General features: G+C 42.7%; 1 protein-coding gene across 23 annotated transcripts in view; it reads right to left on the minus strand.

The window, feature by feature from the left end:
* The window catches only part of EPB41L2 (erythrocyte membrane protein band 4.1 like 2), a 103793-nt gene that overhangs the window by 63872 nt on the left and 17065 nt on the right, over window positions 1–22856 (minus strand). For all 23 annotated transcript variants that reach the window (XM_070733517.1, XM_070733519.1, XM_070733516.1 and 20 more), the window contains exons 2-3: window positions 19067–19506; window positions 16135–16326 (exon numbers count right to left, since the gene is read on the minus strand). In XM_070733517.1, the coding sequence (XP_070589618.1) occupies window positions 16135–16326; window positions 19067–19492 (618 nt within the window). In that variant the 5' untranslated portion in view covers window positions 19493–19506. The remainder of the gene's footprint in view (window positions 1–16134; window positions 16327–19066; window positions 19507–22856) is intronic.

Raw genomic sequence — 22856 nt, forward strand, 5'->3', positions numbered from 1 at the left:
CTGGTAGTGCCTGCCCTGGAAGGCGAAACGCAAAAATTTCCTATGACATTTGGCAATGGGAATATGGAGGTAGGCTTCCGTGAGATCCAATGAGACCATAAAGTCCCCAGGATGAAGGGCGGCTAAGATGGACGATAAGGAATGCATTTTAAATTTCCTATATTTGATGAATTGGTTCAGGTTTTTGAGGTCCAAAATGTCTCTCCAGCCTCCAGAGGTCTTAGGGACCATGAAGAGGATAGAGTAGAAGCCCAAACCTCTCTAGAGAGAGGGAACCGGTTGAATAGCTTTAATAGACAACAAGTGAGAAATAGCTTTCTCCATTCGAATACGAGATGGGGAAGAACTGGGAGAGGGACAAGAAATAAAACGTTTGGGGGGGGAAGAAATGAACTCTAAACGGAGACCCCTTTCTACAGTGTCAATGACCCAGGGGTCCTTACAGGAGCGGCGCCATCTGGTGGAGAACCAAGCCAGGCGTCCGCCTATGGGAAAGGAAGGAAACTCACCATCTGGGTTTTTTGGAAGCCCTGGTCGAAGAGGATCCTCTTTGGTAGCGGGATCCTCTACCTCTGGTGATCCTAGATTGGGATCGAAATCGAGCGGAATACTGACCTGGATTTCTTTGAAAGGCGAACCCCTGATCCTGTTGACGACTTGGGCGTCGAAAGGACTGCGGTTTAGTGGCCTTCTTGGTGGTAGGCCCTAAAACCTTCTTCTTGTCCGTGGTCTCTGTAAGGAGAGGGTCCAGAAGGTCTCCGAAGAGATCGCGTTTCAATGGACCAATGGCCAATTGCCACTTTTGTCTTACTCCCGCCTGCCGAGGGCGAAGCCATAAGAGTCTCCTGGCCGTTATAGAGGCCGCTACTGACCTGGCTGCAAACCTGGAAGATTGCAGTGTAGCATCTGCTACATATTGGGCGGCTGCGAAGATCTTGTTGGAATCCTGTTGGCCTCGTAGGTCATCGGGAGGTATATGTTGTTGGAGTTGACGAAGCCACAAGAGCATAGCTCTGGAAAAGAATGATGCTGCTGCAGCACTTTTAATGGCCCATGTGTCTGCGAAGAAACATCTCTTGAGCATTTGCTCAAGAAGCTTGTCCTCTGGACGGAGGACCTCCTCTGCTTCGCCAGGCATGGCTGCTGCATAGTGGAAGGTTTTGACCGGTTCATCTGGTTTTGGGCAGGCTAGGAGCTCTTCATACGAAGGAGAGAGCTTGTATAACTTTTTATCCTTGGAAGTGGGGTTAAGACCAGAAGCTGGATGGTCCCACTGCTTAAGCAAGGCATCCTTGAACAATTTTGGCATAGGAATTACCTCATTATCTTCCTGTTCTTCCATGAAGTAAGGTAGATTTTCCTCCGGAGGGTCTGTGGAAGGAATAGACTGCTTTTCTTGCCCGGCTAAACCCATGGATACTCTTGCCTTGAGAAGGAGAGATTTGAAAAGTTGAAAGGGAAAAATGGCAGCCGGGGCTGGAATCTTAATTTGAGATTCCTCATCTTCCGACAGACGTTGAAAGGGATCATCATCCTCTTCTACGGCCACGTCCTCATTCTCTTCCTGGGAAGAATCCGAATCCTCATTGATTGGAGCTCTGAAGGAAGAAGGGGAGCTCACGGGACAGGAGGAGCATGGAGGGGGATGAGACAGAGAGGGCCCATTGATGGCTGAGAGTTTGGCATCAATGGCCTTAGACAATACTGAAAAGATAGATTGAAACTCCAGAGGTAGGGTAGAAATATCAGCAGGAAGGGTAGAAGAATCCCTGAAGGCCTGAGAAGTTTCTGGCTGGGAGGAATCTTCTGTAACATCTGGCTCCTCTGGACCTAAGCCCCATAGGTTAGGTTGGGGTCTGTTTAGGTTTGGATCATCCAGAGATAGCACAGTGACGCCAGAGAGAGGCAGGTTAGAGGCCTCTAGAGGGTCTGGGTTCATGTGCACTTGGGCCTGCACTTTTAAACGTTTGGCTGATTTTTCATGAATTTTTTGTAGGGCTAGGTCCCTTCTCTTCTCAGCCCTGGTGGACTTGGCCAAGGAATGGGCTCCTGAAGAAGAGGAGGAAGAGGCCTGGGGGATACTAATAATTTCATCGCCAGAAGGCCTAACCTCTCTGGGACCTTTAGTTGTGCCTCTCTTGGGAAAAGAAGTCATAGTCTGAACAGATTACAGAAGGCAAGACTTGAGCCAAAAAAACAAATTGGTGGGAGAAGTTTGAAATTTAGCTTTCCCAAGAGGAGGGGGACCCTGCTCCTAGGCCCAGGAGCTACTGCGACTTAAGGGCAATCTGGACGGAACCAGAGTTCGTGTCCCTAAATGCAGCGTGGCAGGCCTCACTAAACTTAAATTAAAGTAACCAAGGCACACTGGTTGGAGGCGATGCCGGTGGAGAAACGGGCCTGAGGAACTCACAGCTTACTACAGGGTCAGGCGGTGGACTGAAAAACACTGAATGGATGACCAAAAAGGGCAAACCGAAAGTGCGCAATTAATGGGTGCGAGGGCCTTCGCGCCAAAACAAACCGCTCCGTTTGAAACACGGAGGGTAACTAAGTCCAGGAGACTCTCAAGGGAGCTTGAAAATGTCTCACACCGCAGGAGGTAAAAAAGCCCTTAGAATTACAATGGCTTGCCTGACAAAAAAACCTCCAAGCCGAGAGGAATTAAGGACAATTCCAAGCCGGCGGCAGCTGTAGCAGGCGGAGGGGGAAAAAACCGCGGGAGCTGCGCTGCAGACTTCTCCCCTAGATCCGAGCCCAGTACGGCTGGTAACAATGCAGGCAAGCTCTAAACGAAGGAAAAAATCTTACTTTTATTTTGAAGAGAAGCAATCGAAGGGAAGGTGTTTTGAGAGGAACGAGCCTTCACGAGACCCGCTGGATGCGGGACTGAGCGAATTCTGGGGAAGGGGCGGATCCAGCAGGCTTTTAAAACACTAGGCTCAGTCCCATCGGATTGGACAGGAGCAACCCATGTGACTGCTGGACCCGCTCTTTCAGTATGGAGAACACTCTGTTCGCTCTGGGCTGCCAAAGCCTCCTTAAGCGCCACCGAAAGGCTCCTCTGGCAGCCCAGAAAAGGCCGAGAAGGCCGAGATTAAAGGGGGAATGACAGGAAACTGGCCAGGCCTTCATGCCGCTCTCACATTTCCTGGGAAATATTTCTGGGCTCAGGTTAAGTAGAAAATGGTTCTTAAGAAGAGGCAAAAAAATCTTGAACACCCAGTTCTTATCTAGAAAAGTTCTTAAATAGAGTAAAGGTTACAAGGCATGTAGTTCTCACGGGGAATGTTCATGGGGGAAGTTATTACTATTGTGTAGCAGAAAGCCAGTAGAAGAGAACAAGCAGTGCCATTGATCAGTAGATCATTGACTGCCTTTGTGGTGAAGGTTAGAGATTATCATCCTCATTCTGTTTCCCTCCAAGTGCGAAGTAATACACTACCTGAATGCTATAAGGTCATGAATGCTGCTATGATGGGTGCCCAAGATTTGTGCACAATAGGTGCCAAGATTTTTCTCGACAACTGCAGTTTTGAATTTTGGGGGCTGAAGGAGAATAGGCGTTGATTGCTTACCTGAACGCCTCTTCTCGTACGGTGAGCGGGTACAGCAGTCACATGGGTTGCTCATGTCCAATCCGGTGGAACTGAGCCTAGTGTTAAAAAAGCTTGCCGGATCCGCCCCTTCCCCAGAATTCGCGAATCCATAGACTAGGCTCAGCTGTGAAGCTCTGTAGTGTTCAACTCTTATTGTTAGAGGAAGAAAGGTTATAGGAAGGTAAAGAAGACACATACAAGGGCGGGAAGTGACTGCTGTACCCGCTCACCGTACGAGAAGAGGCGTTCAGGTAAGCAATCAACGCCTATTCTCCGTACTGAAGGAGCGGGTCCAGCAGTCACATGGGACATACCCAATAGATGGTCCCTAGGGTGGGATTAGATTGCTATCGTGTGAGATAACGGATTGGAGTACCCTTCTGCCGAAGGCAGCGTCCGCTGAAGCGTAAGAATCAATCTTGTAGTGCCTGATGAAGGAATTTGGCGAGGCCCAAGTGGCTGCTTTGCAGACCTCCTCCAACGGGGCTTGAGTCGCCCAAGCGGCCGAGGTGGCTGCGCTCCTGGTGGAATGTGCTGTGATGTTCCTTGGAACTGAGAGGGAGGCCGACTCATAGGCCTTAGATATAGTCCCTCTGATCCAACGGCCTATTACTGTTGAAGACACTTTGGTACCCATGACTCTGGGGTGATAGGCTATAAAAAGTGCTTCTGACCTCCGAAAGGGTCCTGTGCGTTGGATATAGATTCTCAGCGCTCTAATGAGATCCAGGGTGTGCCATCTAATTGCCAAGGGATGGTCTCGTTGGAGGCAGAAGGAAGGTAGGACAATATCCTGAGATCTGTGGAACATGGAACTGACCTTGAGTAAGAAGGTAGGGTCCAGTCGCAAGACTACCTTGTCCTGATGAAATTGACAAAGGTCCTGCCTGATTGAGAGGGCAGCCAGCTCCGAAATGCGTCGGGCAGAGGTAATAGCCACCAGGAATGCTACTTTAAAGGATAGGTACCTGAGGGATGCCGATTTTAGGGGTTCGTATGGTGCCTGCGTTAGGGAATGGAGAACCCGTGGCAAATCCCAGGATGGATACCTGTGAACCTTGGAAGGTCTGAGGTTGGCTATGCCCTTGAGGAATTCCTGAACTTCTGGGAAGGATCGGAGAGGCTGTCTGCGGGGGCCCCCTAGGACAGATGAAATGGCTGCCAGATGGCGCCGGAGGGTGCTGGTGGAAAGTCCTTTATGGAAACCTTGCATAAGGAAGGAAATGATTCTGTGTATGGGAATGCACAGGGGAGAGAGGCCTTCCTGTAGACACCACTGGTGAAACTTGGACCACGTGTGGTCGTAGATTCGATTGGTCGAACCCCTTCTGGCCTTTAAAATGACCTCCACTGTATCGGGGTCGTGACCACGCAGTTCTAAGTCTCTCCTGATAACAGCCAGGCGGTGAGGTGGAACCACTCCGGATCTGGATGGAATGAGGCCCCCTGCCGCAGCATATCCCCCGAAACGGGGAGTCGCCAAGGGTCCTGGACGGACAACTGTTGGAGATCCGCGAACCAGGGCCGGCGGGGCCAATGAGGGGCGATTAAGATTACTCGGGCCCTCTCGGTGAGGACCTTGTGAATCACATCCGGGAGAATTGGAATTGGAGGGAATGCGTAAAGTAGGCCTGGAGGCCATGGGCTCCGAAGGGCATTGATTGCTTCCGCTCCCGGGGATGGAAATCTGGAAAAGAAGCGAGGGAGTTGGGCGTTCGCATTGGTCGCGAAGAGATCCAGAACTGGTAGGCCGAATCTGAGGCTGATTTGGTGGAACAGGTCTTGATTGAGGTTCCACTCTCCTGGGTCTATCGTTGCTTGAGATAGCCAATCCGCCTGGACGTTGAGGCTCCCCGAGATGTGGTCGGCTAGGAGCGACCGAAGATGTTTTTCCGCCCAAAGGCCTAATTTGAGGGCCTCCCTCATGAGGGCCTTGGATCTCGTGCCCCCCTGTCTGCAGATATGGCTTTTTGTGGCAATGTTGTCGGTGAGAATGAGAACGTGCCGGTTGGGGATGCGAGGAGAGAAATGCTTCAGAGCCAGGGAAATGGCTCTTAACTCTAGCCAATTGATTGGCTTGGAAGCTTCCTCCGGGGACCACGTGCCCTGGGCTATCATCCCCTGGGCGTGGGCGCCCCATCCCGATAGACTGGCATCTGTGGTGATGACAAATTGATCCGGGCACCTGAACGGGGATCCTTTGTCCATGGCCGGAGACTTCCACCACTTGAAGGATCTGCGAACAATTGGTGGGATGGCAATGCGACGATTTGAGTTGCTGTGCCCCGATCTCTGAAAGGGTAATAGGAGCCACTGAAGTTCCCTAGCATGAAGGCGAGCCCAGGGAATGATGCCTATGCATGACACCATCTTCCCCAAAAGGGAAGACAGGGTTACTATGGATACTGAAGGTTTAGATAAAATGCAAGAAATTAACTCCCCTATACTGAATTTTCTCTCGGGAGAGAGAAAAACCTGGGAGGATTCTGAATTAATAATGGATCCCAGGTGTAGGATGGATGTGGAAGGTTGGAGATGACTTTTATCAAAGTTGATGGAAAATCCATGGTCCTGAAGGACTGACATGGTGATAGAAAGGTCCGTCTTCACTTTCTCTAGGGAGTTCCCATGAATCAAAATATCATCAAGATAACATAAAATGTGAATGGGAGACGCCCGGATATAGGCCGCCAGTGACCCCAAGAGCTTTGTAAAGACCCGAGGGGCCGAGGAAAGGCCAAAAGGCATCGCCCTATACTGGAAATGCCTGCCTTGAAAGGAGAAACGTAAAAATTTTCTGTGGCATTTGGCTATAGGAATGTGGAGGTAGGCCTCAGTGAGGTCTAAAGAGACCATGAAATCTCCCGTGTGGATGGCGGCCAAAATAGATGCTAAGGAGTGCATCTTAAACTTCCTATATTTGATGAATAGGTTAAGCTTCTTTAAATCCAAAATAGCTCTCCAACCTCCGGAGGATTTTGGAACCATAAATAGGATGGAATAAAAACCTAGACCCTTCTGACCGGAGGGAACCGGTTGAATGGCTCTGATGGACAATAAGTGAGAAATGGCCTCCTCCATACGGTTACAATCTGAGGAGGACCTGGGAGAAGGGCAGGAAATAAAACGTTTCGGGGGGGGAGAAATAAATTCTAAAAGAAGGCCTGTTTGAACAGTGTCAATGACCCAGGGGTCCTTGGAGGTGAGACGCCAATTAGAGGCGAAATGGGCTAGACGACCACCTATGGGAATTGAGGAAAAATTACCATCTAGGTTTCTTTGAAGCCCTGTTAGAGGACGCTCCCCTTTGGAAGCGAAAACCTCTGCCCCTGGAGTTCCTACCTTGGGAACGAAAGCGGGGGGAATACTGACCTGGAGATCTCTGATAGGAAGCCGCTTGATCTTGCTGACGCCCTGGGCGACGAAAGGACTGCGTTTTGGTAGCCTTTTTGGTGGTTGGCCCCAAAACTTTCTTCTTGTCCGTGGTTTCCGTGAGGAGTGGATCCAGAAGATCACCGAAAAGAAGGTCGCGCTTTAAGGGTCCCAGGGATAACTGCCACTTCTGGCGTACTCCCGCTTGCCAAGGGCGAATCCATAGGAGTCTTCTTGCCGTGGTAGAAGCTGCAATAGACTTAGCAGAAAATCTAGTAGATTGTAAAGTGGCATCAGCCACGTACTGGGCAGCTGCAAAGACCTTGTTGAAGTCTTGTTGACCTCTCAAGTCATCGGGAGGAATATGCTGTTGAAGTTGGCGAAGCCACAGAAGCATGGCTCTGGAGAAAAAGGAAGCCGCTGCAGAACTTTTAATGGCCCAGGAATCTGCGGTGAATCCTCTTTTGAGCATTTGTTCAATCCGCTTGTCCTCTGGGCGGAGGACTTCCTCTGCTTCGCCTGGCACAGCAGCCGCCGAGTGAAGGATCTTGACAGGATCATCCGGTTTAGGAAAGGATAGGAGCTCCTCATAGGAAGAGGAGAGTTTGTACAATTTTCTGTCCTTGGTTGAGGGATTAAGCCCAGAGGCTGGGAAATCCCACTGCTTAAGTAAGGCATCTTTAAACAATTTAGGCATAGGAATTACCTCGTTATCCTCCTGTTCCTCTGTGAAGTAAGGTAAATTCTCCTCCGGGGGATCAGTGGATGTGGAGGCCTGTTTCTCCTGGGCCGCCAATCCCGTAGAAATTCTAGCTTTGAGGAGAAGAGATTTGAACAATTGAGAAGGAAAAATAGTAATTGGAGAAGGAACCTTTATTTGGGATTCCTCATCATCTGAGAGGCCTTGAAAGGGATCCTCATCCTCCTCCATATCCTCATATTCGTCCTGAGAGGAATCTGAATCATCCTGAATCGGAGCTCTAACCGCTGGGGAAGAACCCAAGGGGCGGGAGGGACGAGGAGGAGGAGGAGGTAAGGGAAGCTCATTGATGGTAGAAAATTTAGCATCAATGGCCTTGGACAACACAGAAAAAATAGATTGGAATTCAGGAGGTAAACTAGAAATATCAGCAGGAATGGCAGAAGAATCCCTGAAGGCCTGGGAGGATCCTGGCTGGGGGGAATCTTCAATAATATCTGGTTCCTCTGGACCTATTCCCCATAGGTTAGGTTGGGGTCTGTCTAGGTTTGGCTCATCCAGAGATAACACAGGGACCCCAGAAGGAGGCAGACTAGAAGCCTCTGGGGGGTCTTGACTACTGAGTACTTGGGCCTGTACTTTCAAACGCTTTGCTGATTTGTCATGGATTCTTTGTAGGGCTAGGTCCCTTCTCTTCTCAGCCCTGGTGACCTTGGTCGAGGGGCGGGCCCCTGAAGAAGAGGAGGTCGAGGCCTGGGGGATACTGGTAATCTCATCGCCTGTAGGCCTGGCCTCTCTGGGACCTTTAGTTGTGCCTCTCTTGGGAAAAGTAGCCATAGTCTGACAATTAACAGAAGACCAGGCTGAGCCAAATAACTGAATAATTAGGGAGAAGATTTCAAGGACTTCCCAAGAGGAATGGATCCTGCTCCGAGGCCTCGGAGCTGCTGAGACTTGAGGGCAATCTGGGCAAACCCAGAGTTCGTGTCCCCAAATACAGCGTGGCCAGCCTCCCTAAACTTAAATTAAAGTAAACCAAGGCACTCTGGTTGGAGGCTTAGCCGGTGGAGAATTAAGCCTGAGCGTCCCAAAGCCCACTCCGGGATCCACGCGGTGGACTGAGGCCTACGCGGCTGGCAGGAGGCCAACACGAGAGGCCTAAATTTAAAAAGGGCGCGAAGGCCTTCGCGCCGAAAAATCGCTCCGTAATAGAATTCTTAAAGGGGAAGCGATCGACTAAGTCCAGGAGACTAGAAACAAGCGTCTCACTCCGCAGGAGGTATTTCTTAAGCCCTTTTACAATAATACAATAATGAATCAATGAATCAATACTTGCACCAAGACCTCCAGGCCAAAGGATTAAAGGAATCCACAAGCGGCAGCGGGGATCGTAAACGGCAAAACCGCCGGGGGAAAACGAAACCGCAACTTCTCCCAAGGAAAAAAGCCGAGCCACAAACGGCTGGCGCTATTAGTGCAAGTAAATAAATAAGGATAAAGCAATTCTTACTACTTTGAAGGAAAAGATCGAAGGGAAGGTGTTAGAATGTTGAACGAGCTATCACAATACAACCGCAGGATATGCGAACTGAGCGAATTCTGGGGAAGGGGCGGATCCGGCAAGCTTTTTTAACACTAGGCTCAGTTCCACCGGATTGGACATGAGCAACCCATGTGACTGCTGGACCCGCTCCTTCAGTACGGAGAATGGGTATGGCACCACTGCATTGATCGATGTTTGCTCTCTGGAATATGGTAATAAGCCCAAGTTTCATCTCCTGTCACTATACAGTTGAGAAAAGCCTCACCTTCAATCTTGAAACAGTCAAGAAATTCTTGGGCAGCACTGACTCTGCCAATTTTGTGCACTTCAGTAAGCATCTTGGGCACCCGTCACAGCAGCGTTCATGTCCTTAGCATTCCCGGAGCGTGTTACAGTGTGCACTTTGCACTTGGAGGGAAACAGAATGGGGACACTCAACTCTACCCTTCACCACAACGGCAGTCGATGATCTACTGGCCACTGGCATTGCTCTTTCTCTTCCACTGGCTTCCCGCTACACGATAGTAATACCAACTTCCCTTGCAAACATTCCCTGTGAGAGCTATGTTGGAACTGGACCAGAACCACCTTGGAGGAGTGGAGAGGAAGTGGGTCACCATTGGTGCCCTGAGAGGGGTGGCAAGCCCCCCCCCCCATAGAAGCTGACATAGAGCCCTCTATGTCGGCAGCGCTGGAAAACGGCTTCAAAATGCCATCCACAGCAGCCACAAGTGGTCTGTTTGACTTGGTTGAAGATCAGAGGAGATAACCTGGGAAGGAAAATATAAGAGCGTGCTGGAGAGTGAGAAGGCAGTAAACAGAAGCTGGTGATGTTTTTTTATTGATAGAAGTTAAATGAATTAGTGGTTCTCAACCTTTCTAATGCCGCAACTGCAGCAGTTCCTCATGTTGTGGTGACCCGCAACCCTAAATCTAGTGCCAGTTTTCCCAACAGAGGTTTAAGCTGATTGGCAGGAAGGTCAGAGGGACACCCTCATTGTAAACGCCTGATTGGTCGGATTGTAAAAATATGTTCCAAGCACCAGAATAGAAGCTTTAGTTCCTAGCACTATGGGAAATTTGTCTTTTCCCATGGTCTTAGGTGATCCCGTGAAACTGTTGTTCAACCCCCCAAAGGAGTCCCAACCCCCAGGTTGAGAACCACTGGTTTAAAAAGGTTCTAAAGGGGAACAAAGAACAGGAAATTTTAAAAAGCAGTTATCTAGCCCACAGATAATCCTAGAGAAATCAGAAAAGAAGACGTGAAATTGAACTGATGCTTAAGCTCTGAGGATTTGGAACTTTGTTAAAATTGAAATGGTTGTTTAATAGTTTGGCAAAGAGTTTTTTTCTTCTTTTCAAGGAAAATATTTTTCTTGATAGAACTGAGTAAAAATATATATCAATATTACCGCAAGGGTACCATCTACAAATTGGAGGAATAATTGCAATGGTGGCAAACTTTCATGGATGTTTTCAACAGGGGAACTTTTCTGATATCTACTGTGCAAGGAGCAATTTGTTATTCTACTGAAAGACAACTTAGATCTGTTTGAATTAGACTGAACTTTTAAGATACTTCATTGTGGAAAAGAATAAAAGATTGGGACTGTGGAAGCAGACATCTGCTAACATAGAAACATAGAAACATAGAAGACTGACGGCAGAAAAAGACCCCATGGTCCATCTAGTCTGCCCTTTTACTATTTCCTGTATTTTATCTTACAATGGATATATGTTTATCCCAGGCATGTTTAAATTCGGTTACTGTGGATTTACCAACCACGTCTGCTGGAAGTTTGTTCCAAGGATCTACTACTCTTTCAGTAAAATAATACTTTCTCATGTTGCCTTTGATCTTTCCCCCAACTAACTTCAGATTGTGTCCCCTTGTTCTTGTGTTCACTTTCCTGTTAAAAACACTTCCCTCCTGAACCCTATTTAACCCTTTAACATATTTAAATGTTTCGATCATGTCCCCCCTTTTCCTTCTGTCTTCCAGACTATACAGATTGAGTTCATTAAGTCTTTCCTGATATGTTTTATACTTCAGACCTTCCACCATTCTTGTAGCCCGTCTTTGGACCCGTTCAATTTTGTCAATATCTTTTTGTAGGTGAGGTCTCCAGAACTGAACACAGTACTCCAAATGTGGTCTCACCAGCGCTCTATATAAGGGGATCACAATCTCCCTCTTCCTGCTTGTTATACCTCTAGCTATGCAGCCAAGCATCCTACTTGCCTTTCCTACCGCCCGACCACACTGCTCACCCATTTTGAGACTGTCAGAAATCACTACCCCTAAATCCTTCTCTTCTGAAGTTTTTGCTAACACAGAACTGCCAATGCAATACTCAGATTTAGGATTCCTTTTCCCCAAGTGCATTATTTTACATTTGGAAACATTAAACTGCAGTTTCCATTGCTTTGACCATTTATCTAGTAACGCTAAATCATTTACCATATTACAGACCCCTCCAGGAATATCAACCCTATTGCACACTTTAGAGTCATCGGCAAATAGGCAAACCTTCCCTACCAAACCTTCCCCTATGTCACTCACAAACATATTAAAAAGAATAGGACCCAGAACAGACCCTTGTGGCACACCGCTTGTAACCTGTCTCTGCTCAGAATACTCGCCATTAACAATAACTCTCTGATGTCTATGCTTCAGCCAGCTTGAAATCCACTGAACTATCCAGGGATTAAGTCCAATCTTCACTAATTTATCTATCAGCTCTTTATGTGGAACCGTATCAAAGGCTTTGCTGAAGTCCAGATAGGCAATATCCACGGCACCACCTTGATCCAACACCTTTGTGACATAGTCAAAGAACTCAATGAGATTAGTCTGACACGATTTGCCTTCAGTAAAGCCATGCTGATTTGGGTCCAATAAGTTATTGTTTTTTAGATGCTGATTTATCCTCTTTTTGAGTAGAGTCTCCATCATTTTAACTACAACTGATGTCAAGCTAACTGGCCTGTAGTTTCCAGCTTCTTCTCTACTGCCCTTCTTGTGGATAGGCACAACACTGGCCATTCTCCAATCCTCAGGAACATCTCCTGTTAACAGGGATTGGTTAAACAAATCAGTCAGGGGGGTAGCAATGACAGATCTGAGTTCTTTAAGAACTCTGGGATGGATGCCATCTGGACCCATTGCCTTATTTATCTTTAATCTTTCAAGTTCTTCTAAGACATCGGCTTCTAAGATCACTGGAGCTGAATCCGTACAGCTGGAAGCAATGCTATATCCCTCTATAGTATTATTTTGTAAGGTGTCTTTTGAGAAAACTGAACAGAAGTAGCTATTGAAATGGTCAGCGATCTCCTTATTCCCATCAATGCATGTATTATTCCCGGTACTAAGCTTTGTGATGCTGCAGTTTTTCTTCTTCCTATCACTAATATATCTGAAGAAGGTTTTATCCCCCTTCTTTACAGATTTTGCTATTTCTTCCTCTTTTGAGGCTTTAGCAGCATATATTATCTGTTTCGCCTCCTTCTGTCTCATTTTATACACCTCTCTATCAGCTATACTTCCAGACTCTTTATACCTCCTATAGGCAGCCTTTTTTTCATTGACTATAGCCCTTACATCATTGCTAAACCATAGCGGTTTCTTCTTCCTTTTACCTTTAGTTACTTGCTTTACATAAAGTCTTGTGGCTTTTAAGATGGCCTTTTTTAATACAGTCCACTGGGTGCTCGCTCCTGCCATTTTATCCCTCCCCTTTAATTCATTATTTAAATATTCCCCCATTGCATTAAAATTTGTTTTTCTGAAATCCAATACTTTGGTTGCAGCTGGACTTTGTAACACTAAGGAATTCCTAATATTGATGACATGGAGATAAGTAATTATGAAGAATTGGTGGTGTTTTTAAAAGACCTTCATAGGGAAATAAAAGACACAAAAGATGTCCTATGGGTTTTTAGAGACTTTTTTGAACTGATAATTGGAAAGGAAAGGGAAAAAGAACTAAAGAACAACAATGATTTTAAGGAATTTAATATCATCTCTAATGATGAAAACAAAAAACAAGAAGATAAGGAAGGAAAGATGAACTCAGAAAGGAATGAATGCTTTAATGACAAAATAAAAGAGGGCATTATAAACAAACAAATTGATGACTATATTGCAGTTCATGATGGTTTTGCTGGGTTTTACAGTAAACAAATGAAAATGGAGAGGAAAATATTGGCATTGAATGAAACAAATAAAAAAGGGGGTAACATTGAGGAGAGAGGGAAAATTGAAGGTAGAATTGGGCAAATATTATTTTTTAAAAGGAAGGAAAAGGCTTGGGAGAAAAGAAAATGGGGTTATAAACGCAAAAAGAAGAAAAGGAGGAAAAAGAGTTAGGAAAAGTGGGATGGAAACATGAAAATGGAAGATTTAATAAAAAAGAAAGAATGGGTTCTCTTTTTTCTTCCTCCTTTTTTATTTGTTATCTTATAACATTATTATGATATATGAATAGTTATTAATTAATTTATTTATTTATTATTTAGATTTGTATGCCGCCCCTTTCCGCAGACTTTAGTTGAAAGATTGGCTGTTCTAAATGAAGTTTCAAATTTAATTGATGAAAGAAAGTATAATTTTAAAGCCAGTATTGTTGTATAAGTTGGTTATAATGTCAATGATTATAAATTTGACAATTCAATCAAATTAATGAACTAACCATAAGATGATTGTATATATTTTCTATTTTCTTTTTCACTTTATTTTAGATTTTAGGATATAAAACATTGTTAATCTTTTATTTTATAGTAAATAGATGTACTTCTAACTAAGGAAATTTACAATACAATTGTTGGAAGTAAGCATAAATTGCACAGTCAATGGGTTCACATACTGTATAAATTTTTCCTGATAAAAGATTTGAATAATCTATAAATGTTAGTAAACCACAATGTAAGAATTATGATGATATTGATGTAAATTAAGATACAAAAGAACAGTATTATTGTTAATATGAGACCACAAGATAAGGTGAAAGTTACATTTCGATTTTTTATTGGGTGTATAGAAATGGTTGGAGGGGGATTAAAGATGATATTAAAGGAGAGGGAGCAATGAGGACCAAAATTAAGAAGCACAAGAAATAACAATTAGCTGTGTAACCTAGCTATAGCAACAAATCTGGAACAAAATTGAATTGGTTGGTGGTAATCCCAGGAGACAAAACTAGAATAAGGAGGTAGCACAAGTTAAAATACATGTACCGAAAGTCAAGATTTAAATATATTAGATAGAAGATTTTGAAAAAAGAGGGATGATTGCGATGAGTAAGAGCTAGAGAAACTGGTAAAAATGTTCCTCTATATAAAATAGAAAACTACTAAACTATATAAAAATGTACTGCTGACATGAGATTCATTATAAACCTTTATTCTGATTTTAATAAATTAATAAATTCAAGTACATACCTATGTCTAGAAGCTGTTTTATACATTGCATATGAGCATCTTCTATAAAAATGAATGTCAAACTCAAATGAAAGAACTGATTATTAATAAGTTGTACCATATAATAAACATTTGGATTTCAAAGATAATTGCTAATCTTCTCCAAAAAATATAGTTTAACATTCAAAACAGGTTCAGCGCCAAAGATATTGATGGTACCTGATGTAATACTGGGTTTCAAAGAGATCTGGAAAGAAAATTATAGTCCTGCCACTTTAACATCTGCTTCATGCAACTTGACAGAAGTGGTAATCAAAGAAAAAATAAATAGGTTCATAGAAGAATAAGCTTTGTTGAAGAAAAATCAGCATAAACAAATCTTAATTCAGCAACCTTTCAGAGTTTTCTAAGAAAACAATAAGACCTCAATGGAGGTGGCCCTGCTGTTATACTTGGATTTTCAAAATGTCTTTAACAAACTTCTTCATCAATGGTTCTGAAACTTAGTGGTCATAGGATAAGAAGAAATACTTTTTATGGATTGCTAATTGGATAAAAATACAAAAGACCAACTAAATGGGTAACTTTTTAATAGAAGGACATAAGATTCTTGGAGCCAGTGATTTTTAAGATGCTGGCTTATGAATAAATGACAAATGGGGTATTTATCATGAGTTAAATGCTACCAATCTCTGGATAATATTAAGCAGTCTGGGGTCATAAGAACCAAGTGATTGTGAAAAAAAATTGGTAAATGTTTATCAATGACAAGTACAGTTTAAGTAAACAAAGTAATGCACACTTGGATGTAAATTCATATATGAGGACTGAACTGTTTATAAGTAACCAGAAAAAAATGCTTTGGAGGTTACAATGGATGGCTAAATTAATTCTGTTGACAACTGTTACAAAGAAACATTCCATGCTATGGATCATTAGGAAGAACACAGAAAATTAAAATCCCAACACCCAAATGATTTTATATAAATCTACTGTGTACTTATATTTTATATAAATCTACTTTGCACTGGGATGCTATATATCAGGTGGCACACAGAGCCATATCTGCTGGCACACGAGCTGTTGGCCTATCTCAGCTCCAGCTGATTTTCAGCTCGCACGGAGACTCTGGGAGGGCATTTTCGGTTTGTGGAGGGCCTCCAGGGGGATGGGAGAGGGCGTTTTTACCCTTCCCAGGCTCCAGGGAAATCTCTGGAGCCTAGGGAGGGTGAAAAATGGGCCTACTTGTCCCGCTAGAAGTTGGGAAACAGGCTGTTTCTGGCCTCCAGAGGGCCTCCGGGAGGGCAGGGAGGCAATTTTCACCCTCCCCAAGTAGGGTGTGGGCCCTCACGCTTTTGGCACGCAAGGGAAAAAAGCTTCACCATCACTGCTATATATTATTAACATATAACACATTACACATTTTTGTCCTCATTTCTATAAAAGTATTGCACTTACTTCCTCTTAAGAGAGAGAAAAAATAAAGTTCAATAGCTTACCTCAAGGTCACAACTGTATTCTGTGCCATCCAAAAGCACAACTTTAGCCTGTACTATCCTGATCTTCTTAGGAGTTTTTTGAGGCATGTTTTCTACTTTGATTTCACTTGTTTGCACCTCTTTTGTCTCTCTTTTCCGATCTTCTGTGTTTTCAGTAGCTTCAGAAATAATTTCTTTGTCTTCTTTATCAGACTATGCAAGGAAATGTATATTACCATACCATAATATTATAGTTAGAGAATTTAAATTTAATTAAATGCATCCACAGGTGCACCCACCCACCCACACTTCAAATCACAATAGCAAATAATCATTAAGCTATACATCTCTCTCTCTCTCTACATGGGGCTACCTTTGAAGAATGTTCGGAAACTACAGATCGTGCAAAATGCAGCCACGGGAGCGGACATGGGCCTCCCTAGGTATGCCCATGTTTCTCCAGCACTCCGCAAGCTGCATTGGCTGCCGATTGATTTCCGAACGCAATTGGTTATGACCTATAACATGGCATCAGACCAGATTACTTATGGGACCACCTTCTGCCATATGAGCCCGTTCAGATCCCAGAGTCGGCCTTCTCCAGGTCCCATCAACTATACAATGTCACTATACAACGTCACTTGATTAGGGGAAGCCTAGGGGAAGAGCCTTCTCTGTGGGGTCCTGGCCCTCTGAAACTAGCTCCCCACAGAGATTCATACTGCCCCCACCCTCCTCGCCTTCCGCAAGAACTTGAAGACCCATTTGTGCCAATAGGCTTGGGGCCATTAGATATTAGCCCCTGGTCGATGAATGGAAAGCATGCTTGATTGTATTTTTAACAATGATTTACAATCAACTTAGGGAAAAAACCCTCATAACAAAGAAATTGTATGACAGTATGTTTTAATCTATGCTGTACGAGATCTATGGAGCCCTTAGATAACCCAGACGTGAAACTGCAGGTCAACTAGCAATTGTTCCTTCAGACTACCAATCTCAGAGAACTAATCTCTAGGACACTTAGTTAGCCTATTATGTTGAGACCTTGTCTTATCCAACTATTAGAAAAATAATTATTTATTATGTTGGAAGGCAAACAGAAGCAAAGGTATTACAAGTGGAAATACACACTTTAGTTTGTTCACTTGAAAATAATATCTAGTCACAAGTCTAGTTACATTTTGTCTTTCCTCATCATTTTTCACCTTTGCCAGAATCGGAATCATTGAATACTGTATGCAAAAAATAAATACATTTCCTTTTTTAGGAATAAAAAACCTTATCTATATTGCTAGCCTATTCTGCTTCAAGCAGCCATTATGTGCAGGCACAAATAGCTCATGAATGTAAAAGACTTTACAATAAAGGGAGTCATAAATGTTACTACCTATAACATATACTGCATCATCTAAGCAAGTTACTTAACATCTGTTTTTATATGTTTAAAAAATAAATTATATAAGTTAGGAAGACCTGAACAGTGCAAAATTGGCTGTGGAGGGAAGGGGAGGACCTGAGCAATAAAAATTACAAGGAGAAAAAGCAATGATGATGCAACCTGAATGTGTTTTTCATTGTTGTAATTACTTTGCAGATTAAAGGTTGTGGGAAACTGAATCATATTAATACATTACTATGAGAAAGAAACTGATTGAGGAGTAACTAATAACACTCGACTCAAAACCCTTTTTATTTTCCTGTTTTACAGTGCTGATTATAGACACCTGATCTAGGCAGGTAGAAAGAAACTTTTTCTGAATTTTTTCATAGTTAAACATATTTGAAAAATGAAACAATCTTTATCAGGTTTGAAATTTTAAAATGTATCCGAAGTTACAATGTTTGGTGAAACAAAACCTAAAAAGCATTTTACTTATCTACCCAAATCCTGGAGAAAATTTACCTAAATGGTCTCTAAAAGTGACAGCAACTTGATGGCAACACAGATAGTTTTTGCTTAACCGCCATAACTGGAATCTCGGTCATCGAAAGAATCATTCATTAAGCAAGATGTCACTTGACCACTTCACTCATTAGCCAAAATCTCAGCATATTCAGTTGAAGTTATTAAGCAATTTTGTGGGTTTTTAAGTAGAAACGGTCTCAGATAAGAATCATGGATTGCCTCTCATTTCTGGGGAATGGTTGAAAAAGGCCCATCCCGAAATCCAAGGAAGATTTTGGCACAGAACATTTGCAGTATGCAACATTTACAGCCAGCCGCTAGAAACAAGAGGGAGTTCTTTTGTCTTGGGGCTGTCTGAAAAAGATCTATCCTGAAATCCAAGCAGGATTTTGACATGCCTTGTGCTGCAAACTCCTTGGATTTCAGGACAGACTATTTTCAGACAGCCTCCAGAAACCAATGGAGAGACCGGTCATCAACCTACCCAAAACCCGGCAACATTGCACAGTATTACTCATCGTACTGTTTCTTATTTAAAGGTAAAGCTTTCCCCTGTCCAGTCATGTCTGACTTTGGGGACAGTGCTCATCTCTATTTCCTAGCCAAGGAAGGCAGCCTTCTCTGAAGACATTTCCAGGGTCATGTGACTATATGCCAAAGGCGCATTGAACATGGCACTTGGGTCTCAAACCAGGACTGTCAGCTGACAAGCTCACTTTAACTGCTGAGCCATTACAACATTACAAGTTTCTTATTTAACCATCAGCAAACAAGAAAAATCTGTATTCTAGTTAAAGATTAGGTAAATTTCAAGGCCTTTTAAAATAGTACAATAGCTAGGTTTTGCTGAATCTGTAACAATATTATAATATTTGGTTAGGCAGAATGAACAGTATGATTCACTGTCAAATCAAAATTACACCTCAGAATGAATGGTATTAATTCATAGTAACAAAAGAAAATGCAACTTAACAGTAACCACAACAATGCTGATGCCACTAAAGTGTGATTCCTAAAGTTTGTTTTGTTTTTTCTAGAATGTACCTGTGACTCAACATGTTTTTCTTCTTTATCGCCACCCACTTCAGCTTCTTGAAGATTTTCAGAAATGTCCTCTAATTTTCCTTTAGATTGAGCTTCTTCTTCTGAAAGATGACATTCTCCTTCCTCCACTGCTGTCTCTTCTTCTGATGCCAGATGCTCTCTTTTCTTGGTTTCATCTTTGGGTTCTGATATGCTGTATGATTTTTGTTTCCTAAGCCAGGGGGGGATAAACCGAGAAATTCCCTTTCCACCTGAGCTTTTAGGGCTCTTTTCCGTAGCTGCAGTTGGAAGGACAGGAGAACCTCCTTCTATTTGTTTCTGATCTTCTTGACTTTCTGGGGCATCTCCAGCATTTTCACTTCCTGTGTTAGTCCTCAGATTCTCAGATTCTTTTACTTCACTATCTGAACCACCTTCAGTTGTCATTATCACTGGTTGCCCTACAAAAAACAATATAATTTTCTTTGTTTAGAACATTTTTAAACATATGACTTTTCAATCAATTGAATTCCAATCAACTAATATAGGCTTCTCGATAAATACAATATCAAAAGTTCAATCACTTTGGTAAAAATGCAAAAAATGTATTGCAAAGTACTAGCATGATGTATAGGTAATGAAAGTTGATAATAAAATGCAGAAAGTAGTTAGCCATGCATACACATGTATATTTCACATTTTAAAAGATTAATATAAAATGTGTCATCGGATGCACCAGTTTTTTAATCCCTACAAATATTAGAAGCTGTTTATATGCATTTCCTCAAATACTGTTTAAGTAACATATTTCATTCTTCCACCTGGATCATCCTTACTAGGAAAAATGTTAACTGAACTCAGTGGAACTAATTTCCAAGTAGACATGTATAGAATTATTACTAGCAGTGGATTCTAAAAGGCATATACTATGGGTTGCTTTCAATTTAAATATTATTACAGTTAATATAATTATACAGTTAAAATAAATCCAATAAATAAATAATCAAAATTACAAAATGACACAAAATATTAAAATATTGGAAATATTAAAGGGGATCCTTAAAGTATGGAGCCATAAATTCGTAATCAAAAATCAACTTTAACCATTAAGGTGTCTACTTCTATGGACAGACCATATCTAAAGGATGTCAATGAAGGAATGACAGATGTGGAATAAAATAAGATGTAATGATGCATTTAGCATCTTAGAAATTCACTACATTTTAGTAAAAATGCTGATGTATCACTATACCACTTTTTGCAGCTCTAACCTACAGAGTATATCATTTCAAAATGATCATTCTAGAATAGAATGACAGAGTTGGAAGGGAACTTGGAGGACATTTAGTCCAGCCCCCCTGTTGAGGCAGGAAACCCTACACTACTTCAAAGAATTATCCAGTCCTCTATTATATCATAAATATATATGAAATAAACTTGTTTCAATTTATCTAATTTCAAAAGAAAACATGAAACAAAACAATTAACCATGGCATATCTAGTTACCAGACAAATCTACTGTTACTTCAGTTACTGAAATTTACGCAAATCTGTTCTCATTATATAAATATTCTTAATCTATAGTATGTACAAACTCAAAAGAACTAGTTTTTCTAGAAGCAACAGTTCCACCAGCCAAGGAATACTGGCTGGCAGACTAGAAAACATGTCTTCTCTGACAGCCCTTGGCCTCTGGAACATCCTCACTTGAGAACTGACTATGACCCTGACCTTTTGAAATCCAGTTGTAAATCAAAGTATTCAAGTGATGATTGTGGTCATTAAGTGAATCACTATGCTGTTAAGCAAACAGCATAGCTGTTAAGAAATCCCATTTTTCTGAATGGGATTTTTGCTGGAAACTGATAAAGAAGTGGACCAAAAAACCTCACAAATTGTGGTTATAAAGGTGAGCCATTTGCTAAGTCCTCAAAATGTAGTTACATGATTATGGTGGCGTAAACATTTTTCAATGGCCGAAACCGCAGAGAGATTATACACTATGCTAGGTCTTCAAGATAATCCAGTACAGTAATTGCATACTGATAATCCTTGACCTATGACTATTCATTCAGCAGCTGTTTAAGTTGCAGCAGTACTGAATGAAGGAATTTACAACTGATCTCTAAAGTTGCAGCCACTGCAATACATGATCAAAATTTGGGCCCTTGGCAACCCGTCACCATTACTGACCACAGTGGGGTTTCAATTCCCCCTCCTATCTTATCTCTATGTCCTTTTAGACATCTTGCACAGCAGCACTCCTTGGTAGGGTTGGGGCTGAATTAGTGTCAGGTAGCTGCCACTGACTGTACTTCATCCTCATACTGCCACTGAGAAATACCGTTTCAAGCCAGCCAGCACAAAATGCGATTTTCCCCTGACATCCAGGCCCTGCCACAGCCTGCAGAGATCAAAATAGCAATTCTGTGTATATAATAATAATAATATATTAGATTTGTATGCACCCCCTCTCCGGAGACTCGGGGCAGCTCACGACAACAATAAAAACAATATACGTACAAATCTAATAATTAAAACTATGACTAAAACCCATTATCTTAAAAAATAATCAATATTACACAATCATAAACACACATAACTATTAATGGTCAGAAGGGGGGGCATGTACTAATTGCCCCAAGCCTGGCTACATAGATAGGTCTTAAGCAGTGGTTTTCAACCTTTCTAATGCCGTAACCCCTTAATACAGTTCCTCATGTTGTGGTGCCCCCCAACCATAAGTCTAGCGCCAATTCTCCCATCAGAGCTTTAAGCTAATTGGCAAGAAGGTCAAAGGAACACCCCCACTGTAAACACCCTGATTGGTCGGATTGTAAAAATAGGTTCCAAGGCTCCAGAATAGAAGCTTTAGTTCCTAAAACCATGGGAAATTTGTCTTTTCCCATGGTCTTGGTCATTTGACCCCCAAAGGGGTCCTGGCCCCCAGATTGAGAACCACTGGTCTTAAGGCTCTTGCGTAAGGCGAAGAGGGTGGGGGCAGTTCGAATCTCTGGAGGGAGCTGATTCCAGAGGGCTGGGGCCGCCACAGAGAAGGTTCTTCCCCTACACCCCACCAGACGACATTGTCTGGTCGACGGGACCTGGAGAACACCAACTCTGTGGGACCTGATTGGCCACTGGGATTTATGCGGCAGAATACTGACATAAAGTGAGTGGGTATGATCTAACTGAGTATAAAACAGCACTCTAAAACAGCAGTCCCCAACTTTTTGGTCACCGGGGACTGGTTCGGTGGAGAGAGGTTTTTCCATGGACTGAAGGGCAAGTGGTTTTGAGTACTGACAGCATCCCACGGATGGGGTTTCACCCGGTTTCTGGCATACCACAACCTAGTGCGGGTCCATGGACTGGAGATTAGGGATCCCTGATCTAAAACATATCATGACCCTAATTAAACATGTGATCCTTTTCCTGATAAATGATGTAAAGTTATTCAACAAATGAAAAAGATATGGCTGCAAAAACATTTTCAGACTCTTTTGTGGTATTTCTCTGTGCAACATAGTCAAAAGAAGAAAGCAGACTTAAAGGAATGGATTACATATTCTACCCAGGAATCCCCTAATTCTGGTCAAATTCTCGTGGACAATAAAATGAAGAAATTATTGTATCATAAAATGATTCAAGTAAAAAACATATTTCTAAGATAAAATATCTTAAAATATCTCAAGGAGGCAATTTTGTGGAATGGAAGATTTTTTAAAAAAGTTAATATACTTTATTTTTCTGGAAAAAAACAGGATTTCACTTAGCAATAATGAATTATGTTAATTTTAAAGACAACAAG

The sequence above is a fragment of the Erythrolamprus reginae genome, chromosome 1 (assembly GCF_031021105.1).
Source record: "Erythrolamprus reginae isolate rEryReg1 chromosome 1, rEryReg1.hap1, whole genome shotgun sequence".
Classification (NCBI taxonomy): domain Eukaryota; kingdom Metazoa; phylum Chordata; class Lepidosauria; order Squamata; family Dipsadidae; genus Erythrolamprus; species Erythrolamprus reginae.